This window comes from Notamacropus eugenii, chromosome 2 (assembly GCF_028372415.1).
Source record: "Notamacropus eugenii isolate mMacEug1 chromosome 2, mMacEug1.pri_v2, whole genome shotgun sequence".
In the NCBI taxonomy this organism is placed as follows: Eukaryota; Metazoa; Chordata; class Mammalia; order Diprotodontia; family Macropodidae; genus Notamacropus; species Notamacropus eugenii.
In genome coordinates, this window is record NC_092873.1 from 94,262,175 (window position 1) to 94,285,659 (window position 23,485).

Genomic DNA, 23,485 nt, shown 5'->3' on the forward strand with positions numbered 1-23,485 from the left:
ATTCATCTTCCTGAGTTCAAATCCAGTCTCAGGCACCTGATTAGCTGTGACCCTGGGCAAGTCACTGTACCCTGTTTACGTCACCACTCCAGTGTCTTTGCCAAGAAAACCCCAAATGGAGTCATGAAGAGTCAGACGTGATTGAAAAACAAATAAAGAACAAAAACTCTCACTTTTCTATCAGCCCATCAACACTGACTACATGACCAGAACAGTGACTAAACAGATACGATATGGTTTCTGTCTTTGAGAGCTTTTCACTTAGTAGTGACCATAGTCTACTACACTCAGGTGAAAAGAGAATGGTCTTGAGGAAAAGATCATTGGGCTTCTAGTCCCAACTCTCTTACCTACTGTTTGAATGACACTGGACAAGACTCTTCAACTCTATGGCCCTCAGTCTCCTATCTGTACTAGGGACGTAAAAGACTGCCACCACTTACCTCACAGGCCTTTGAGGTTTAGAGCTAGGGGAGCCCTAGTAGCCATTTAATCCAACTCCCTCATTTTTTTTACAGATGAGGAAATTGAGGCCCAAAGAGAATGAAATTTTGCCCAAGATAATAAACGATTCAAAGCCAGGTCTCTTCTCTGACTCCAAATCCAGTTCTCCTATCATTACACACATTACTCCCTACCTTTTGTAGTTTTAGTTCTTCACAAACTGTAAAGTACTAGATGTTGAGTTATTTCAGTTGTGTCTGGTTCTTCTTAACCCCATTTGGAGTTTTCTTGGCAAAGATATTGGAGTGGTTTGCCATTTCCTTCTCTAGTTCATTTGACAGATGAGGAAACGAAGACAAACAGGGTTAAGTGACTTGCCTAGGGTCACACAACTAGTAAGTATCTGAGGCTAGATTTGAACTCAGGAAGATAAGTCTTCCTCACCTTAGGCCCTGCCCTCTTTCCATGGTGCCACCTAGCTGCCTGAAAGCATGAGATGAAAATCAATTATTTTGAGAGGATCATAAAGCAATTTTTATGGTTGAGTCATTTCCATCATGTCTGACTCTTCATGACCTGATCTGGGGATTTTCTTGGCAAAGATATTGCGGTGGTTTGCCCTTTCCTTCTGCCCCTCATTTTACAGATGAGGAAGCTGAGGTAGACAGGGTTAAGTCAAGGAGCAATTACAAAGCAACATAAAAATTCAGTTCTACAAGCATTTATGACGCTTGTTGTAGGTGCAAAGCACTATACCATACCAGGTAAGGTACAAAGCTTAGATTAAAAAAGCCCCCTGCCCTCATGAAGTCTAAACTCAATCTCAACTCAACTCAGCCTCCTACCTGCTCCACCTTCTCAGTAGTTCTGCCCATCTTGGGATGACCCTGTCGCTGGGGCTTGCTCTCCTGATTGGTGAGTCTTTGGCTGACAGAGCCATTTTTTGAGGGGCCTGAGCCATAGTCCCCCCTCTCCCTATACTCCCAGCTCATCTTACTCTCAAAATTGCTCCATCTCTTTGCTTCCATTTAGGTATTTACCCCCTCTCCCACTTTCCAGTCCCCCTTTATGTTCTGTTTTCCCCTCTTTCAATGTAAACTTTCTGAGAGCTGGGACCAGCTTATTTTTTTTTTTTATTTGAATACCCAGGCTTATAGTATTTAGTATTCTCTCTCTCTCTCTCTCTCTCTCTCTCTCTCTCTCTCTCTCTCTCTCTCTTTCTCTCTCTCTCTCTCCCTTTCTCTCTCTCTCTCTCTCCCCCCCCCCCCTTTTTAATCTCTGTCTCTCTTTTCCACTCCCACTCCCTCTCTTTGTTTCCTCAGCCTTCTCTCTGAATAGACATCCAGGGCTAGGGAACGTGTGGCCTCCAGGTCACATGTGGCCCTCTAGGTCCTCAAGTGCAGCCGTCTGACCAAGTCCAATTTGCTCTATGACATCTGGATTCAGTCAAAGGACTACACTTAAGAACCTAGACATGTGGCCTTGAGGTCTCAGGTTCCCCATCCCTGCATACACACTTAGGCATCTTGAGGAGATGAAGAAAAAAACTAGGTTATGAGAGGCAGCCTGGAATAGTGGATGGCCAGTCTTGGAGTCAGGGTACTAATCCCATCCCTGACACATACTATGTGTGAAATTCTATCAACTCATTTCTCTATAATCCAGGCAACTCTCTATCACCCAAAAAAACAAAAAATTGCAAAACACATACCAATTTACATTGAAAGAGGATATTTCTTGGGAGTTTCCTACACCATTGAAATCTTAGGTCTGGTTGAAAAAAAGGAAAGAGGAGAGGGTCATTTCATGGAATGTGTAAAGATAAGGGGAAAAACAAGCAAAGTATATGGAAGGCCCCCTCAGAGGGGACATAACGTTGGTGAGGGGCAAGGGAGGAAAACAGAGTCAGGCTGGGGAATTTGGATTTGATGCAACAGATAAGAGGGCGTCACTGAAGTCCTGTCTTCTCACTGCCCGAGCAGCTTCTTGGCATTGACTACATGCCCAGTACTGGTATTAGGCAGATAGGATATGATTTCTGCCTTTGAGAGCTTTACACTTATAACAAATACAAGAAAAACTAGGTGAGAAAGACTTTTGTCAAGAGGAGACACTGCCATCAGAGGGGCTGGTTAGGGAGTTGTTGTCAACTGAGGTGCAACGATGAAGTCACATGACTTGTTTTAACAAACAGATCAGCTAATCCTGGAATCTCAGAGTGGGAAGGGACTGGTACCACCCACCTCCCAGGCCTGTGAGATTTAGAGCCAGACTTCAGGGGCCATCTAATTCAGTCTCCTGTTCCAGAGATGAAAAAACTGAAACTCAGGAGGTCAAGTGACTTGCCAAAATAACATAGCATCAGAGGGAAATTTGATCCAGTGAAAACACTCTTTCCACTTTCCAGCCCATATCTGGATGGGAATTCCCTCCAAAAAACCCCAACGGTGACCAGTCATCTTCTGTTTTAAGATGGCTAGTAATGTGGTCAAACATATGCTGGTAAATTAACAACTGGCTCTCTAGCATAGGGAACTCCTGGTGAGGTACTTCCTCAGTTCTCCATTGGCAATGCAATGTTGACTCCCTTCCTAATGGTTATTGTTTGCTAAAGCTGGTTTGGGCTTCCAGTGGAATGGGAGATCAAGAGTGAGCATTCAAGGGTGTGCTGGAGTCAGCTCCTTGTTAAATTTGCAGTGTGTCTATTCACACTTCCAAAATCGGCAAAGGCTGCAAATCAGAGCTGGATTTCTTGTCTTGTTTATTGGCTAGACTAAGAAAGTAATGAAGAAACATAACGTAGATTAAATTTAAAACCTGTCCACAGCTGTTACTCTCCAGAAGGAAAAAAAATCTACCTTATTAGCATTTTCCTCATTACTTTCTTAAATCTCCGGCTCATTTGACAGATGAAGAAACTGAGGTAAACAGAGTGAAGTGATTTTCCTAGGGTCACACAGTTAGTAAGTGTCTGAGCCTAGCAGTCTATCAACCACACTGTTTAGTTACCCTGTATTATTATTAGCTATTATTACTGTTATTATTATAAAGCACCTTAAGATTTGTAAAGAACTTTACAAATATCTCATTTTATCTTCACAATAATTCTGAGAGGTAGGCACTATTATTATGAGTGTAGAAATTCACTCCACTACAGACTAAAACTCATTTATAGCTTCTCAAACTGGATGATTTTTGTCCGTGCTCTCCCGTTGATCCGAAAAAGAGCAGAGATTCTCAACCTGGAATCTAGGCTGGGAATAATGGACCTTTTCTTTGGTCCCTGTTGCTGGGGAAGCCAGAACTAGTAGATCACTTGAGTCTGGGAGCTCTGAAAAGATAAAACTGACTGAATGTCTCCACTAAGTCTGGCACCAATATGAGGAGCCCTCCTTCCCGCAGGGAATGGAGAGTCATCAAGTTCCCTAACAGGGGAAAATTGGCCCAGGTCAGAAAGTCTGAATAGAATGAAGCTTCTGTACCAATAAGAATTGGGATCAGGCCAATCAGTCAGTGACTGATGCATGTCTAACCTGGGTAAGATAGGGAGATCCAATCTCAAAACAAAACAAAATATGGGGTCTATGAACTTAATTTTTTTTTAAAAAAATTATAATTCTATTTCAGTATAATTGATTTTCCTTATAATTCTATCTTTTATTTTCTGCATTTAAACAAATTATTCTGAGAAGGAGTCTGTGGGCTTAACAGATTGCCAGAGGGATCTAGGACACAAAAAATTGGTTGGAAACCTCTATGGGGGAGACAACATACATGTGGAGGGTTCAGCTGCAAGTTAGAGGAAAAGGCCCCATGGGACTTTAGGATAAAATGACAAAACAGATGGCAATGTATCTTCCCTAGTGTCATTTCCATTCATAAAACTGTATCATTTCTGATGCTGAACTATTTGATGGTGCCAAGAATTCTGGTATTAAAACTTTCTTTTCAGTGTCTTTGGTAGCAGTGGCTGCCAAGAAGTCAGGCCGAAGCTGCATCATTTCCACAACAGTTGCTTCCCCAGAGGATGACTGCAGGGGCAGGCTGAAAGTAGGGTTGATACTAGGGGTTGGGGGGCAGCACATGAAAGTTGTTGTTCCCCCTAGTTCTTGATCTTAATAGCCCAACAGGGCGTTAAGCACACAGGGATTATTTCCCTGATGATGGCTATAGTGACTGGGCTAAAAGAAGATATTATGGTCTAAGAGGGCAGTGCTATTCCTGGAGGTACTGGATTTACATACCCCTTCATGGCATTTGATGCTGTTATTGAACAAGAGGGTAGTCTCTTTCTCCATAGAATTGCTCTCAATTATTATTTTTAGCTTCCTCCATTAGAATGGTTTCCAAGTTCTTGACTCTTTTCATAATTTTCTTGCATCACTTATTTCTTCCCAGTTAATCTTCTATCTCTCTCATATGATTTTTTAAGCTCCTTTTTGAGCTCTTTCATGAGTTCTTTCTGGGCTTGAGACCATTTCTCATTTTTCTTTGAGATTCTGTCCATAAGTGTTTTGACACTGTTGTCCTCTTCTGAGTTTGTGTCTTGGGCTCCCCTGTCACCATTGTAACTTTCTGTAGTCAGGTTCTTTAGTTGTTGTTTTTTGGCCTTTTTTTCTTTTTAAAAAATTTGAGCTCTGCTCCCAGGGTAGCAGAGGCACCATCTCCAGATTCTTGTGTTAGTGGCTGCATGCTCTGGCTGTTTACCTGGTGCTGCACTCATGTTGCTCTGAGGCTCATGGGGGATCCTGGTGTCTGGTGTTGCACTGAGGGCATAGGGATCTGGTAGCTTGCCTGGTGCTGACCTGGGGTCCTAATGATGGTGTCTGGCGTATGCCAAGACCTGGTGGGGTGTTTCTTCGTTTTCCAGTGGTCACACAGAAGTATGAGGTGGTCAGGCCTCTGTAGGCTGCCTGTTTGCCCTGGGCTATGCAGAAGCATGGAAGGAGGGAGGAGGGGAAGAGGGCAGGATTGTGCTGGCTTACTTGCTTAGGCATCCTTGGGTAGGTGTCCACCTGTTTGCCTGGGGCTGTGTTGAAGGTTTGTGGTTCTCAGTTCCCCTGGCTATGCTGAGGTATATAGGGGTGGGGATCTCCTGCTGGTTTGCTGAGAGGGGGCTTGCTGCTGTTTTGCCTGGATGCCTCCTGTGCTGGGCTGCACTTCCCTTTCACCAGAGAGAGACAAACCTTTCTTGATCATCCTCCAAGTTTCTTGGGCTAAAAGATTGTTTCACTCTGTCTTTTTGCTGGTTCTGCTGTTCCAGGATCTGTCTGAGGACCCTACTTTATGGTTGTTTGGAGGTGAATGTAGGATAGTTGCTATGGTTTACTGCTTACTCTGCCTTCTCAGTTCCCAGATTTAAATGTCTCCTTCCCTTGTAAGGTCCTTGAGGCTAGGGGCCATCTGATTTACTTATATTTGCTTATATGCCTTGCACTTAGCAGAGCCTGAACCATAGTATAAACACTCAGTAAATGTTCTAACTGGTTGGCTCATCATTAGAAATATGCCACAATGTGCCCATATGTGCTCTTCATAACCTTTGGGTTACTCACTACTTAAGAGTCTTCAGGCTCAAGTCAAGTCAACAGCCTACTATGCACTAGACACCATGCTAAGTGCTAGGTATACAAAAGGTGAAAAATAGTCCCCTCCCTCCCCCCAAGGATCTTCCAGTCTAACAGGGTGACCACACGCAAACTATTATGGAGATGCAGACAAGATAAATCAGGGACCATCTCAGGCCGAAGGCTCTCGCATTAAGGGGGGATCAGCAAAGGCTTTTTACAGAAGCTGGGGGTGTGGTGTTCTCATATTCCTCACCACACAGCATCCTAAAACCCTGGTTTTATAAAGATGGGTTTTTGTGCTGGGTGGCCACTTGGGATCATTAAAAGCACTTCACAATTTTTCAAATGAAATTCAGCCTACTCTCTTCTTTCTATTTAGTTCTGGGGCCCAGCTCATCATCCATCCACCTGCAGTGCTTGGCCTACATAGGCGGTTTTATGGATTCCTTCACACGATAGGCATCCAGCTGCATGTCCTAGTCTGGACAATAAGCATTTTATATCCATTTGAGTTTTTCTGTATGCACTGAAAGTCTGATTTCTTTTGAGTAATCATAGTTTCATAGATCTCAAGCTGAAAGGGGGAAGAGGAAGGCGAGAAGAAACAAGCATCTATTAAGCTCCTACTACGTGCCAGCCATCACACTAAGAACTTTTACACATATTTCATTTGATCCTCATAACAATCCTGAGAGGTGGCTATCATTATCCCCATTTTACAGTTGAGGAAACTGAAGCTAAGAGAAGTTAAGTGACTTAAGCTGCTGATGGTGGCTGGATTTGAACTCAGGTCTTCCTGACTTTAGGTCTAGAACTCTATCCAGTGTGCTGTAAGATGACAAGACACCCAGAGGTTGAATGACCTTCTCAAAGTCACAATGGCATTAAGGGGCAGAGTCTGGATTTGAATTCAGGTTCTCTGTCTCCAAATTCAGCATCTTTTCCACTGCCTCACACTGTCTTGCTCATGATTAATCCCATGTAAGGAGGGTAATTATCTAGGAATAGAGGGGAAAGGTCACCAGATCTACTTCCTACCTGTTAAAACAATAATGATAATAATAATTAGTATTATATGACCCGTACTATGTGTCAATCACTGTGCTAAGAATTTTACAAATATTCTTATCTGATCCTTACAACAACTCTAAGAGGTGGATGCTATTATCATCCCCATTTCACAGATGAGGAAACTGAGGTCAAAAGAAGTTAAATGACTTCCCTCCCCTTTTCCTCCTCACTTCTGCCTTGTGGCTTCTCAAGTCTCAGCTCAAATATCACTGTCAGCAGGAAGCTTTTCTAATTTTTCCTCAATGTTCTGGCCCACTTCCATCTCCTAGTCCCTCCCCACTCAGACCATCTTTCATTTACTCTCTCTCTATATTGTTTGGACATGGTTGTTTATGCATTGTCTCCTTCATTAGAATGTAAGGTCCTTGAGGACAGGCACCATCCTTCGGTTTGTGTTCATAACTCAGTGCTCAGTGCAAACAGCAAGTGCTTAATAAATGCTTGTTGATGGACTAACATTTACATAGCATTTTGAGATTTGTGAAGTTCTTTTCCATAACTTACCTCATTTAATCTCACAACAACCCTGTGAGGCAAATACTAATGTTATCCTCATTTTATCAGTAAGGAAACTGAGTCTCAAAGAAGCTAAGTGATTTATCCAGGGTCACATAGACAGTAAATATCTGAGGTGAGACCTAACGCCAACTTTTCCTGACTCTAAATCTGGGATTCTTAGCCCTACTATAGGCATGGACTGGCTCTTTAAAAAAAGATAATACTTTCTCCTAGAAAAAAAAAAAAAAAGATGTTCCAGAAGTGAAGGAAGAAACCTTCCAAAAGAAGCCGGCTGTAACATACTGAAGAAAGAGGCTAGCAGAAGGCAGGAGCATCTTCTTGCTGGAGAAGTTTCTTTACAACGGCTTCACGGACCAACAGTGGTGCCCAGCACGCATCAGTGAGATGTAATGGACTTCTGAGAAACTGACCCAAGGAAGCCCTGAGAGGTGTTTCAGCTGGGAGCTTATGTTATTTGGGAGCATCTCCTCCCCTACAGATGCATGGAAATCGGAGATTGTGCGTTTGTCTATGAGAAATGTTTCCTTTTTAATTAATGTGCTATTCTGTTTAATTAAATGCCCTTTTCTTTGAAATAACAAGTCAACTCGTTTGGACTGGTGAGAGAAATGATCGTTTCTTTCTTATATGAATAACCAATTAATATTAGGGATGGGGGGAATCTGGGTTGTTTTTGCTTTCCTTACTACCTCCTTTTTCGGAAATAAATCTCTGTAGGTTATTCAACCAGTCCTTGTAAAGAACATTGCTGATAGATGAGATTGCCCAAATCCTCTGCATATGTGCTTCTTTCCTAGCCCAACTAGAAGGCTTTACAAGAAGAATCTTAATCTAGGTGGAATTTTTAACCCACCATCACTCACCACTTCCTGCCAAAAGTGCTATTTGAGCTGAGACTAGAAGGGGGCCAGGGAAGGTAGAAGGCAGAGAAGTGAGAAGAGGAAAGGGAGGGAAGTTAGTTAATAACTTTGAGCCTCAATTTCCTCATCTGTGAAATGGGGATGATAATAATAGCATCCACCTCTCAGGGTCGTTGTAAGGATCAAATAAATAACATTTGTTATTCTAGGAGGAACTCTTAACCCACCATTGTCATTCACTGTTCACTGACTTGGTGAAGAAGAAATTCTTCTGTACAGATTGCCCCAGAGGCGGGAGCAGTCTGGCTTAAGATGAATCTCTCTTGTCCATGAGTGACCTGATCAGAGTTGCATACCCAGAACCTCTTTAGAATTCATTCTCATTAATTGTTAACTGATCACAGTGGATACCCATTTGTCAAGAATACCCACTCTTCTAATGATACATAAACTTCAAGAGGCCTCCATGAAAAGTCTTCAGTTTACAAGAGAAAGTCAAATGACTTTTAATTATTCATTATTCATTAGCCATTCATCATAATTATTCATTAGCCATAACTAATAAAATGATCAATTACCCAGAAACTACGTCTATCAGACTTTTTCATATGTCACACTGCTTTATGGAGATGCATTGGGAGAGGTTCTGAGCTGTGGTTTTGACTAGGCAATTAATTACTCCAATGTTTGGCATAGCTTTCAAGGCGCTGTGTTAATTTCACCCCATGTGACACCTGTTTCCAGCATGGATTTCCCCTCTCTATTGTTGTTCTGATCTACACATTCTTCCCAATTTTCCTTTGTGTCTTTTCTACTTCTGGGTATAGCACATTGGAGGTTGAAGTGTTAGGGCTCAAATGTAGCGGTTCTGCAGTCAGAAATGATGAAAATAAAAGTAAGATAGTTATAGGAATGCTGGCAAATCTGTTCCTTTTCCTGTTTGTCATCTTGATTATCTCATCTATTGATGCTCTTGGAATGATATAAATTGTATGGGTCTCATGTCTGCTCTCATTCTGCAGACTTGTTTTCACTTTTATGTCTATTTTTTTAATAAAGCAATCAGGGTTAAAGTGACTTACCCAGAGTCACACAGTTAGCAGATGTCAAGTGTCTGAGGCTGGATTGGAAGTCAGGTCCTCTTGACTGTAGGGTCAGTGTGCTATCCAATGCACAGCCTAGCTGCCACATGTCTATTTTCTAAAGCAATATGACTTGTGATCTTCCACTGTCTTTCTATGTTTAGGGGCAGCTAGGTGGTGCAGTGGATAGAGCACCAGTGCAGGAATCAGGAGGACTTGAGTTCAAATCTCACCTTAGACACTTGACACTCACTAGCTGTGTGACCTTGGGCAAGTCACTTAACCCCAATTGCCTCATCCTGGGTCATCTCCAGTCATCTTGATGAATATCTGGTCACTGGATTCAGAAGGCTCTGGAGGAGAAGTGAGGCTGGTGACCTGTACAGCCCTCCCTCCCTCAAAACAAAGTCAAGTGCAAGTCATGTCATTATTTCTCTGATGGCATGGTCTTCTTCGGCAATGAAGGATGAACACACACATGTAGTGTTTAACAAATGAATATATTTTTACCTGCAGTCAGCTAAGTGGTGCAGTGGATAGAGGACCAGACCTGAAATCAGAAAGTCTCCTCTTGTTGAGTTTAAATCCAGCCTCAGACACTTACTAGCTATGTGACCCTGCACAAGTCACTTCACCTTGCTTGCCTCAGTTTCCTCCTCTGTAAAGTAAGCTAGAGAAGAAAATGGCAAACCACCTCAGTATCTTTGCCACAAAAACCTGAAATGGAGTCACAAAGAGTCGGACATGACCAAAATGACTGAACAACAAAAATAGTTTTAGCTGGTTCTGTCCTTGATTGCTGCGTCTCTGCTTAGCAAGAAAGCCAAATATTTGCTGATGAAGAAAGTTCCCAATCTCTCCTGGCCTCCCCATGGTGGTGACTGCTTTCCAGCTGCTGAATTTTGCCAGAAAGTGATTATCATCAAAATCAGTACCTTTACTTTTTCTGTATTCCATTTTTGGAGGTGGCATTACCTGAACAGGTAAGTATGATTGTATCCAAGGTCTTCTTTTCTTCCAATTTAAGGGTTCTCGGCCTGTTTTGAGTCATGTGCCCCTTTGGCAGTCTGGTGAAAGCTACAGACCCATTGTCAGAACAGTTTTTTAAATGTAGAAAAGATACATGGAATTGCAAAGGGCATCAACTATACCGCAAAATAGTTATCAAAATGTTTTTTTTAATGCCATGTTAAGAACCCCTGTTTTCATTTGAAAATAACTTTAACCTTTGATTCCACAAACAGATACATGCATATAGCTGAGGCTGCTATAACTCAGTAACCTGGTAAATTAGTTATTTCCCTAAGAAATGCCCCTAGAAACCTCTTTACCCGGAAAGTTTGCTCTACCCTGGACTTAACACATTGGAGTAATCTCTGCCTCTGTGACTTCTCCCTCTGATTGTCTGGTGCCTCCCAGAATCTCCATTTTAAGGAGTACATCCAGGCCAAATAAGCCTTCGTTTCTTTCCAGGCTGCAATCTGGACTCTCGAGGACTTTCTCTACAATCCTTCAGTGCATCCCCTGCTCTCGAAATGTACTTTTATTTCTTCCTCCCTTATACACACACTCCTTTTCAGCTTCTCTATATATGTTGTCTCCTCCCATTAGAATATAACAAGGGCAGGGATTTATGTCTTTTTTAATGCTTGTATTTGAAATTCCCAGCACTTAGTAAGTGATTTAATAAATGCTTCTTGGTTTGACTAAGACATGGTCAGCCATTTTTTGTGTGTATGCTTTGGCTCCGTGTTCACCGTGACTTTTGATTCCCTTGTTGGATAATAATAACTAGGATGTATAAAGCACTTTAAGGTTTGTAAAACTATATACAGATGTCATCTCATTTGATCCTTACAACAGCCCTGTGAGGTATTATTTTCCCAATTTTACATATAAGGAAACTGAGGCTGAGGCAGGAAACTCGAAAGTTCTTACACACTGACCACTAAATCGTACTAATGATATCTCTGCATGGAGCATGCCAGTGATCTACATGTCTTTTGCTTCTAGGCAACTAGGTGACACAGTAGATTGAACCCTGGCCGTGGAGTCAGGAAGATCTGAGTTCAAATCCACTTACTAATGGCATGAACCTGGGCAAGTAACTTAAATTCTATCTCCCTCAGTTTGTTTATAAGTATAATGGGGATAATAATACCTCATTTTTACTATTATCCCCTAAGGAGGATAATAATACTTACCTCACAGGGTCTATTGTGAGGATCAAAAGAGAATATTCATACAGTACTTAGCACATAGTAAGTGCTTTTAAAAAGCTTGTTAACAGCTTTGTTAAAGCTTTTTTAAAAAGGCTTGGTAAAAATTTTTTAAAATTAATTTTCAGCAAATTAGCAGAGTTACTGGCATAAAGTAGGCACTCAATAAATGCTTGTCTTTTCCTTTTTTTCTCTTCCTTTATGGATAGGGAGAATATTCACATCAACATGGTTCATTTTTCCCAACAGTATGTCAATTCATTGGTCAATGGACAATTGACAAAGATTTCGCATTTATCACCAAAACTATAAAGTTAATCTTTCTAGCTTTATTTCTAGAACTTGTGCTATTTTTAGCCCTCTCTGTCTCTAATTCTATTTTGCTCTTGTCATCATGGAAGAGCAGGGGAGACCCGCAGGGCTTCCCCTAAGTCTTCCCTTCTCCAGACTAAACATTCTCAGTTATTCATGAGGCATAGTTTCCAGTCCTCTAGCCACCTAGTTGCCTTCCTCTCATAAAACACATAACTCTAGTTTGCCAATGTCCTTCTGACCACGTGGTGCTGAATAGGGCAGAGGAGGGAGGGATTAAAGCCTCCTTGTTCTGTTCAATGATCACTGAATGTATATATCCAGATAATAACAATATTATTTGTTATACCATTAATATTAATAAGATTAGTTTAATATTAATAATAGTGTTGATATTAATTAATAACAACCTGTTCATATTAATTACATAGTTAATAATTAATTGTATTCATTAATAATTAATATAATACATGTAATTAATACTGACCATGTTGATATTAATTCTATTGTGTTAACATTAATAATAATGTTGATATTAATTATATTTCTATCAATTAATAACCTGCTAATATTAATTGTGTTAATGTTCATTAATAATAACTATTGATATTAATTATATTGTGTCAAGATTAATGACACGGTTGCAACAATTATACTATGGTGATATTAATAACAGTGTTAGTATTAATTATGTTAATATTAATCATCACTAGCATTTATATAGCACTTCAAAGTTTGTAAAAACCCTTGCCAAATATTATTTCATCCTCATAACAACCCTAGGAAGTAGGTGCTATTATGATTCCCATTTTACATTTGAGACAAAGGCGAAGCAACTTGTCCAAGGTCACATGACTAGTAAGTGTCTGAGTCTGGATTTGAACTCAAGTCTTCCTGACTCTAGGCCCAGATGTGAGCTGTCTACAATTCAATTGTCACAGCTCAAGAAAATTTTTAAACTTTTCCTTTGGAATCACCACCATCAATTCAATTTATTCATTCTTTCTTCAACAAGCAGGCACTCTGACTCCAAAGACAACCTTTCTGCTGCATCACATCGCCTCTCTCTCAGCACTGAAATTTGACAATTCAAATTTCAATTTCATAAACACTGTCTCCTTTGTGCCAGACCCTGGGCTAGATGCTGGGGATATGAATGTATAGCACCTGTGTTGCTATGAGGGTGAAAAGGAGACCAGAGTGCACCAGTTGGGTGATGGATTTTTTTTTTTTAATACAGACTTTTGAAACTGTGTTCTTGGAGATTTCTGGAACAGAAGAGTCAGAAGGAGAGAATTCATACATTCATTTTCTATTCTGAGCCTTGTGGTCAGGCAAGTGTCAAATAGAAAACCAAGCATCTGAGGGCTCAGGGTCTCTCCTCTTTCCACCTCTTGGGAGCATACCTGGTAAATAGTAAGTGCTTAATAAATGCTTGCTGACTGACCGACTGACAGACGTTGACAGGCTACTGCTGCTGCCACTCTTGTTTTCTCTAAGACAGATAGAAGAGGAGCCACAGAAATGAAAGCAACGGACCTGGCTCCTTTCCTCTGGAAATCTCCCAAAATACAGTCCCAGAAGTCTAAGTTCAAAACGTGTCACGAAGAGAACCCTGGGAGGATGTCTGCTGAAGTCTCTTGTCTCCATAGCAACCACAGCTAGACAAGAGCCAAAGAATGATAATAATAAATGAACTCATCTCTGCCATCCAGGGGCTTATATTCTATCAGATAAGCAGTACAGATAATGTAATTCAATAAAGCTTTTTAAAGCACATTCTATGTTCAAGGCTCTGTGCAAGGCTCATTCTTCTGGATACTTTCGATAATGCCGTAACTTCATCCCATAAGAAGGAAATTTAATTTTTGAAATCTCCAAAAGCTATTTGGAGCCAAGTCTGGTGCCTGAAGTGGCTGAGTGCTATTTCAGGTCAGAAAAAAAAAATAATGTATCACTATAAGGTAACAAGACAAATTGTCTTACAGAGTCCCTGAGATGGCCCTAAAGGTAAATTCCAAAGAGAATTCTGAAAATGTTTGGGCAGGGTGACATCACATGGCCTCCCAACTAGGTTACTCTTAATGGGGCAACACGAATCAATTAGTGGATCATTAATTAAACATAATTAAGCAACTACTAATGGCCAGGCACAGGGCTAGGCAAAGTAGATATAAAAAACAAAGCAAAAATAAAACTTCCTATGTTGAGGGAGTTTGCATTCTATTGAGGGAAACACCACCCTCTCCTCCCTGATACTGTCTTCCAAGTTTTCAGGGCACTACTCTCTTCCGGTTCTCCTCCTACCTATCTGACCACTCCTTCTCAGTCTCCTTTGCTGGATCCTCCTCCAGATCATGCCCTCTAATGGTAGATATACCCTCAGGATTCTGACCAGGGACATTTTCTCTCTCTATATACTACTTCACTTTGGGGATCTCAATTAGCTCCCATGGATTTAATTACCATCTCTGTACTAATTCTCAAACCAGCCTTTCCCATCCAAAACTCCCTGATCTCCAATCTTGAATCTCCAACTGTTTTTCCTACATTTCTAACTGGATGTCCAGTAGACATCTTACTCTTAATATATCTAAAATGGAAGTCGTCTTTCCCCCTACACCCTCCCCTGCTCCCACCTTCCCTAGCACTCTAGAGGGTAATTCCATCCTCCTAGTCCCTCAGGCTCTCCACCTAGGAGTCATCCTGGATTCTTCACTAGCTCTCACTACCCCACCCCAGCACCCTGCCCCATATCCAAGCTATCAGCAAGGCCTGCCTATTTCACCTTTGGAACATCTCTCCAATGGAACATCTTCTTCTCCCCTCTGACACTGCCATCACTCGGGTGCAGGCTTTTGTCCCCTAGGGCCTTGATTATTACAATAGCTTGTTGGTAGGTCTGCCTGACTCAAGCTTCTCCTCATTCCAATTCATCTTCCATTCAGGCACCCAAATGGTTTTCCTAATGTACATTTTCAACCATGTCACTTTCCTACTCAATAAACTCTGATGGCTCCCTATTGCCTCCAGGATCGAACACAAAATGCTCTGTCTGAATCCCCTCTTAACTCCCACCCACACACTTTTCCAGTCTTCTTACACCTTACTCCTCAACATGTCCCCTTTGATCCAGTGACCCTAGCCTCCTGGCTGGTCCATGAACAAGACACACCATCTCTTGACTCCTGCCATTTTGTCTTGCTGTCCCCCACACCTGGAAGGCTCTCTCTCCTCCAACCCACCTGCAGGCCTATATAGTTTCCTTTAAGTTCCACCTAAAATCTCTTCTTTTTCTGGATGCCTTCCCCAAACCCTCTTAATTCCAGTGCCTTTCCTCTTTAAATTATTTCCTATGTATCCTGTGTATCACTTGCTTTGTAAATATTTGCTTGCAGTTTGCTTCCCCTATTAGATTGTAAGCTTTTTGGAGAGCAGGGATTGTCTTTTGACTCTTTTTGGATCTTCAGCACTTAGTATGGTGCCTAGCACATAGTAGGCATTTAATAAATGTGTATTGATGAAGTAAAATAAATATACTCTATATGCAAAATCAATAGAGACAATTAGTGCTATAGATAGGGTTTTGGGCTTGGAATTCAGAAGCTGTTGTTCAGTCACTTTTGACTGCAATCCCATTTGGGATTTTCTCAGAAAAGATACTGCAATGGTTTGCCATTTCCTTCTCTAGCTCACTTTACAGATGAGGAAAATGAGACAAACAGGGTTAAGTGATTTACCCAGGGCCACACAGTTAGCGTCCGAGGCCAGATTTGATTTCAGGAAAATGAATTTTCCTGACTCCAGGTCTTGCTCTCCATGCACTGCATACCTAGTTCCCTGGAATCAGGAGGACCTGAGTTCAAATCTAGTCCCAGACACTTACTTAGCTGTCTAACTCTGAGAAAATCACTTAACCTCTCTCTGCCTCAGTTTTGTCAGATGTAAAATGGGGATAATAATAGCACCTGCCACCCAGAGTTATTATGAGGATCAAATTAGATAATATTTGTAAAGCCCTTAGTACAGTGCATTGCACATAGCAGACACGCAGCGAATATGTGTTTCTACCAATACAAGGTAATTTTTTGAAGGGATGCACTAGCAGCTTAAGGATCTGGGATGACCTCAGGTAAGAACTAGCCAATGAGCTCAGAAGGAAAACTGAGATCCCAAGAGTTAGAGGTGAGGAAGGAGAAGGTTCCAGGCATGGGCCACAGCCTGGGCAAAGACACAGAGGTGGGATAACAATACAGCTAGTTTGGCTGAGCGTAGAGCGTGTGAAGGGAAATAACATAAAACCAACCTGGAACCAATGCCAAGAGGAGTTTGTATTTTATCCTAATAACAATCCATTGGCACTTCTTAAAGGTATGCTGAATTTGAATTTATACATCTGGGCTGTTTGGTGTTTGGACTTTTTATTTTATTAAGTAATATGACTTTATGGTCAGTTAGTGAATAGTCTTCAAGATCTTCCTGTCTTCTCTGAATTTTGGAATTAGAGGCTCACGGCCATGAAGCTAGAACGGGAATAAGATAGAGATGTTGGGATGGGATGTTAAATAGACAGAGGCTCAGCATGGCTTGCTCCGGGAAGGGGGAAGTTAGGTGGTACAGGGGATAGAGCTCTGGGACTGGAATCAGGAAGGCATGAGTTCAAATCTAACATCCTCAGACACTTATTAGCTCTGAGACCTTGGGCATGTCACTTAACATTTGTCTGCCTCGGTGTCCTCAACTGTAAAAATGGGAATGATAATAGCACTTATCTCCCAGGGATGTTGTGAGGATCAAATCAAGATATTTGTAAAGGGCTTAGCATAATGTCTGGCATATAGTAGGCCCTCTATAAAAGCTATTATTATGATTTTCTTCTCTATTCTACCCAAATGTAACTCTTAGGGACAGCTGAATCCCTGGTATGACATTACCCAAGAAGTCCAGAGGCCTTTCCCTCCCTGCCCCAGCCACCACTGAAGCTCCAGACCAGGGAATCCCATTCCCCCACAGCAACTCCAACAACTAACCAGCCTGAGTCAATTCAATTCAAATGTGAGGCAGAGCAGCAGGCCCTGATCAATGAAACCACAAACAAATCAATGAAACAAACCAGCCCAACACACTCCACCACACCAGCTACCGAAATAAACCCAGCAGGCTTTGCCCTTAGCAAAACTGTGAAGTGATTTTCCTTCAATTTTAATTCAATAAGTATTTTATTAGGTACATACCATGTGCCGGGCACTGTGGGAACACAAAGACAAAAATGAAACCTTTCTTGTTCCCAGGGAACTTATAGTACATTGCATATCGTCCCCCAACCATCACTACTAAGTATAGGAAGAAAAGGAAGTAACATACATTTATTTTGCACCTACTACATGCTAAGTGCTTTAGAGATATGATTTTGTTTGATTCTCACAACAACTTTTTAAGGTAGGGACTCTCATTGTATTCATTTTACAGATAAAGAAACTGAGGCAGATGGAGGTTAATTGACTTACCCAGGGTTACTTACACTACTTGTAAGTAGCTGAGGCTAGATTTGAACTTAAGTCTTCCTGATTCTCTAAGTACTGCATCATCTAGCTACTTCAATGACTTCCTTCTACCATCTACTACCAAGAATCCTATTTTCCCACTCCACCCCCACCATTTGCTCCTCACCCCTCATTCAGGAGTCTGTTTTTCCTCAACATTCTCTCATCCCTCCTGACCTCTGCCTCTTCCCTATCAAAACTTAACCAAAGCTGGATTTATTGAGGAATTAATCCAGAGATACAGGATCACGACTCTGGATTTGGAAAAGTCCTTAGAGACAATCTAGTCCAACTACCTCATTTTACAGATGAGGAAACTGAGACACAGAGATGAAGTGACTTGTCCAAGGTTACACAAGTACAAGAAAAAGCAAGAGATAGGATATATGAACCCAGGTCATCTGGTTCCAGAACTGGGACTCTTTTACACTTACATTAATAACTAGAAGGGGCCTTAGAGGTCATCTAGTCTAAACTCTTCATTTTTACAGAAGAGGAAACTGAGGTCCAGAATGGTTAGTTTTCCCTCTGTACAAAAGGTCTCTTCCAGGTCTAAAGTATAATACACACACATCAGATCTCACAGCAAAAACCACATTGCCATGCTCGGTTATTCTCCAGTTGTTCAGTCATGTCCAACTCTTTGTGACCCTGCATGGAGTTTTCTTGGCAAAAATACTGGAGTGGTTTGCCATTTTCTTCTTCCAGGAGGCAAACAGAGGGTAAATGGTTTGCCCAGGGTCACATAGCTAGAAAGTGTCTGAGGCTGGATTTGAACTCAGGGTTTCCTGACTCCAGGCCCAACACTCCATCCACTGCACCACCTAGCTGCCTACAAAGTAAATAGAAGTTAAGTGACTTGCCCAGAGTCACACAACTAGTAAGTGTCTGAGGCTGAATTTGAACTCAGAGATCTCTAACTCCTCCCCTGCTCCCCCACGCATACTCGAAGCCATCTAGCTGCACCACTATATAGACAATATCTTAAGGCATTTATTTTCCTTGTGAAATATCTGCATTTAATAAGACCCCCTCCTCATTCTAAAAAAATACAAAATTTCTAGTACTACAGTCAAAGATGCTGACAGATTAATAGAGACAGGGAGGTCTTTTAATGACCCTAACATGATGCCTCTGTATAGCCTGGCCTGCTATGCTCATAAACAGCTCTAATGACTGTGCCACATCACCAACACACTAAACAGGAAACCTGGTTCCTCTCATCATCGTCCCTCTTCCCTCCCACCAGCGTTGACTGGTCATATTCTCCAGCTTTCCGCACCCGCTCTTCTTTCTTGAGCTCAGTGATTGTACTCACCTGCCATCCCGGTCCCAGTCATATACCTCCACCTTGATGGTCCTGTAAGGCAAAAATATCCAATTACTGCATGTTCTCAAGACCCAGGCCTGGCACCATTTTCCTCCCTGCCTCCTTGCAAGGAGATATACAGAAATAAAGTGCTAATCTTGGAGTCAAAAGACTTGAGTTCAAATCCTGGCTCTGACACTTAATAGCTGAGTGACATTTTGCAGTATATTCTTACTTGATGATCTCAAGTTGCCATGAATTCAATTGTCATATCTGTAGCTATATCTACTTACACACACACATATGTGTGTATGAGATACATATACATATACACATAGATATACAAGATATATATATACACACACAAGACATGAAAGCAAGACACATACATATACACATATATGTATTTGTATATATGCAGCTGACTCCCAGATCTCAATATCTAATCTCTCTTCTGACCTTTATTCCCAGATCTGCAACTATGAGACATTTAGAACTTAATGTCCTTAGATGTGTCAAATTCAGTATGTCCAAAACAGATCCCATTGTCTTTTCCCTCTTTCAAACTTCTCTATTACTGTTGAGGGGACCACCAACTCCCAGACCCCAGGTTTTCAACTTAAATGCAATTTCCAACTTCTCATTCTGATTCATTCCACATAAACAATCAGTTGCCAATCCTTGTTATTTCCACCTTCACAATATTTTTCATGTGTCTTCTTCTCTCCATTCACACAGCCATCACCCTATAGCCTTCTAACTATTTTCTCAGCCTCTAGTCTCTTCCCACCCTAATCCATCTTCCACACATCCTTCTACCTAGTAATTCTCTGGAAGCATAGGATTTTGCCTCCTCAATAAACTCCATAGCTCCCTATTAACTCCAGTATCAGATAGAAAGCTCCATGTTTGCCATTTAAGACTCTCCACAACCTGGACCTCAATGCTCTCTACCTTTCCAGTCTTCTCACATAATACTCTCCTCTAGGCACTCTATGATTCAATGCTACTAACCTTCTTGCTTCCAACAAAACACTCCATCAATCTTACTCTGAGAATTTCCCCAGAACACTCTTGCCTCCCCTCTTTACACTAGGTGCTCCCCATCCTTGCAATGCCCACATTCCTCACCTCCTATATCCGTGACTTCTTTTAAGATTCAGTTCGAATGCTATTTTCCAGAAGAGGCCCTTTGGGTCCCCCCGGACCTGAGCCTTCCCCTCTGGTATATTTTCCTTCTGTGCTGTGTCGTATAAGTACATGAAGTCTCTCCCATTACTATGTAAATTCTGTGAGGCCAGAAACTGTTTCTGTGTTATTACCTCTCTGTGTATTCTCTTTGTTTAGCATGGTACCTGGTTTAATAAATGCTTGTTGACTGACCTCCCTGACCCTCAGATTTCTCACATGTCAGAATGGACTTAATGATACCACACACGTCCCAAGGTTTATGGAAAGGAAAGCACTTTGTCAAAAAGCTAAAGACTAAGTCTTTTGTACAGAGAGGAACATGGTCTCTGCCATGCAGCTCACATCCTTGGTCCCTAGAGGGAAGGGTGGGACCATTAGTCCAGTAGCAGCCTTGGAAGGGAAGTGAGAGCATCTGCCTAAAAAACAAAACAAAACACCAAACAGCCCATGTGGAGGCTTTCTTTGTCATTGCCCAAGGGACAGTCAGTGACAAGACCTTTAAGAAGGAAGCTGGAATTCATTCCTGAAATGCGCAATGAGGAAGAAAGATAGGGAGGGGGAGAACACAGTGTTCTCAACCCGTGGATGGAGCAGGGATTCCAAGGGAAGCTGGACTCTCAGAAAGCAGGAACACATGCTTCCCAAGGACAGAGATCTTATGGTTTGTCAGTGAGAAGGGAACTAGATGCCTGAGAAACGTACAGGAAGACGGGGAATTTCAGGAATGGGGATCCTGGGTTTCTTGGGTACAGAAGTATCAGAGATCAAGCGTCACTATTATTATTCTTTATCTAGAAAGAAAAGGAAGACTTAGAAGAGGTAAAGATTCTTGCCCAAAGTCACATAACTTGAAATTGTCAGGACAGGGATTTGGACTTGTCTTGGAGTGGCTCCAATACCAAGGGGGTGGGGTGAATTGGGGATCTAAAAGGGGAGCTTAGAAGTATGAGAAAAAGGGGAGCCCTGGTTTCTTAGAGGTGGGGTCCCCAGGAATTCAAGAGCTGGGACGCCATAGATATGGATCCCCTACTTTTCAGTTACACACACAACACACACACACACACACACACACACACACACACACACACACACACACACACACACACACACACACACACATATAAACTTGCCAGGCTGGCTCCAGGAGTGAGTTTGTAATTATCTTTACGTTTTAGCCTCGGCTGCTTTAATTAGTCTGTTTTGACTCCATGCATGGGGCTTCTGCATTTGGAGACCATTTTATTTTTAGCTAGCGTTTCCATGGCAACAGGCAGAGCTGGGGAGAGCCGGGCAGATTGAGAGGCAGACCCAACCCACCTCCCTCCCTTGGGACAGTTTGGGTTTCCATTTTAACCCTTTACGGTTTCTCGTCTGGCGCCAGGGGCCATCAGGATTAATGAGGGAGGGAAGGAGAGGCCCGTTTGGACCCTGGCCAGAAAAAGATGGGTGGGGGAGGAGAAGGGCATGGAAGGAAGAGGCCAGGGAAGGGGGGAGGTCCCAGGAGGGAGAAGCTGGTGGGGGCAGGGGAAAGAAAGAAGAGGGCATAAGAGAAGAGAAGGGATGGGGCAGAAAAGAGAGGTCAGGGTGGGGGAAGGGAAAAGAGATGAAGTCTGGGGAGGAGAGGAGAAAAGACACGGGAGGGAGACAGAGGTCAGAAAAGGGAGGGGGGAAAGAAAAAGGGAGAAACTAAGAGCGAGGAGGGTGGAAGAAACCCTGGGAAGGGGAGGGGTGCGGCAAAAGGAAGAAAAGGGGGAGATGTCTGAAAACTGGAGGTTAGGAGCATAGATTTAGAACTAAAAGGGACCTGACAAGCCTACCCCTCATGTTACAGATGAGGAACTGCGGGCTTGGTGAGCTGGCCAAGCCTGACACAGAGAGTAAATGTCAGAGGGAGGATTTGAACTCCGATCTTCCTGCTCCGAGACTTTCATTACTATGCCACACAGGGAAGGACCCAGGGGGAAAAGGAAGGACGAGGAGGGGGAAGTCAGGGAGAGAGACAAGGAGGGAAGCAAGAATGGAGCTCAGAAGGCTTGTGGCTGGCCAGGGCCAGGTCCACTGGTCTCCAGCCCCAAAGTCCTAGCACAGCAGCATTGTCTGTCCGACCCAATGACCCGCAGACTCCGCCCCACCATCTCTGAACTCGGTCCTAGGCTGTCATTCGCTCAGCCACGGACCCCTGGGCACTCAAACATATATTAGTGGCCGATGGGCTAAATGAGATCCGCTCTCCCTGAAAGCGGCGTGGGCCAGGGGGGACAAATTTTCTCCTCTTTGGGAGGAGAAGCTGTCCATGGTATCATCTTCTCTCCTGACTTGGCCTGTCAAGCCAGGGGAGGGAACCGGCTCAGGACGACATCAGAGCTCATACTGGGACCTGATTCTTCTCCTGAGATGTCTTTGTCCTTTTGCCAAGTGGGGTTGTGTGTACGTGTGTGTGTGTTGTTGTGTTGTGTATAGGGGTAGGAGAAAGAAAGTAGGTGGGGTGTATGAGAAGCAATAGCCGCTATTATAGACCGTCCTCTTCGGGTAACCGATATATTGTAGGGAGGAGAGCAGAAGGACAGGGGCTAGCCGGAGCCAGGAACACCAGCATTCCAGTCCTGCTGCTAACACAGGCTGGCTCTTTGCCCAGAGTCAGTAAGTCACTTAACTTGCCTCCAGTCCCCCCAGGCAGCTCTCTGGAGTTACAAAGCAGGTGCTTCTCTGAATTGGTATAGAGAGTTTCCTCACCAGGAGTCCCTTATGCCAGTGAAATCACACATCTGGGTTAATAATAATGTTTGTGGGAAGTTGTATGTAAATCAAATTTCCCACAAATCAACTCCTTTTTAAAAAATGTTCAAGGTGGAGAGGGGAAGGGCTTTTAAATAATTCTGTAAATTATACTTCTCCCTCAATTCTTCTGTGGGGCAATTTGTTATTTTCATATATCATAAATCTGGATCTAGAAAAGTCTTCAGAGGCCATTTAATTCAACCCCCTTTGTTTAGAGATGAGGAAAATGGGGCTCAGAATGGTTAAGAGACTTGTGTGACCTTAACACAGCTAGTAAGTATCAAAGAGGGGATTTGAACCCTGACTTCTTCCTGACTCCATATCCAAAACTCATATTACATATATTATGTAATATTTCTTCTCATATACTAAAAGAAAAATAAAACAAATTTAAAATAAAAAAACTGAGGGAAGATAACAGACTTGTCAGTCAGTGGTGGGATTTGCAGAATACACTTAGACAAGGGATAGGGAACCTGCAGCCCCGAGGCAATATGTGGCCTTCTAGGTCCTCAAGTATGGCCTTTTGACTGAATCCAATCTTGGGCCCAAAGGGGGCCCAAGAAGGGGACTTGAGGACCCAGAGG

The 23,485-nt window shown here is 42.5% G+C and overlaps 1 protein-coding gene across 7 annotated transcripts in view; it reads right to left on the minus strand.

Moving 5' to 3' along the window:
- CPNE5 (copine 5) overlaps positions 1-23,485 on the minus strand; it is a 209,361-nt gene that overhangs the window by 43,950 nt on the left and 141,926 nt on the right. For 5 of the 7 annotated variants that reach the window (XR_011974210.1, XM_072641939.1, XM_072641940.1 and 2 more), the window contains one exon: positions 18,939-18,980. Coding sequence is in view for 6 of the 7 variants with exons in the window: in XM_072641939.1 (XP_072498040.1) it covers positions 18,939-18,980 (42 nt within the window). In the remaining variant the exon portion in view is untranslated. Of the gene's footprint in view, positions 1-14,791; positions 16,601-18,938; positions 18,981-20,060; positions 20,223-23,485 lie in introns of those variants that run through there. The other 2 variants (XM_072641942.1, XM_072641945.1) reach the window with 2 other exon arrangements.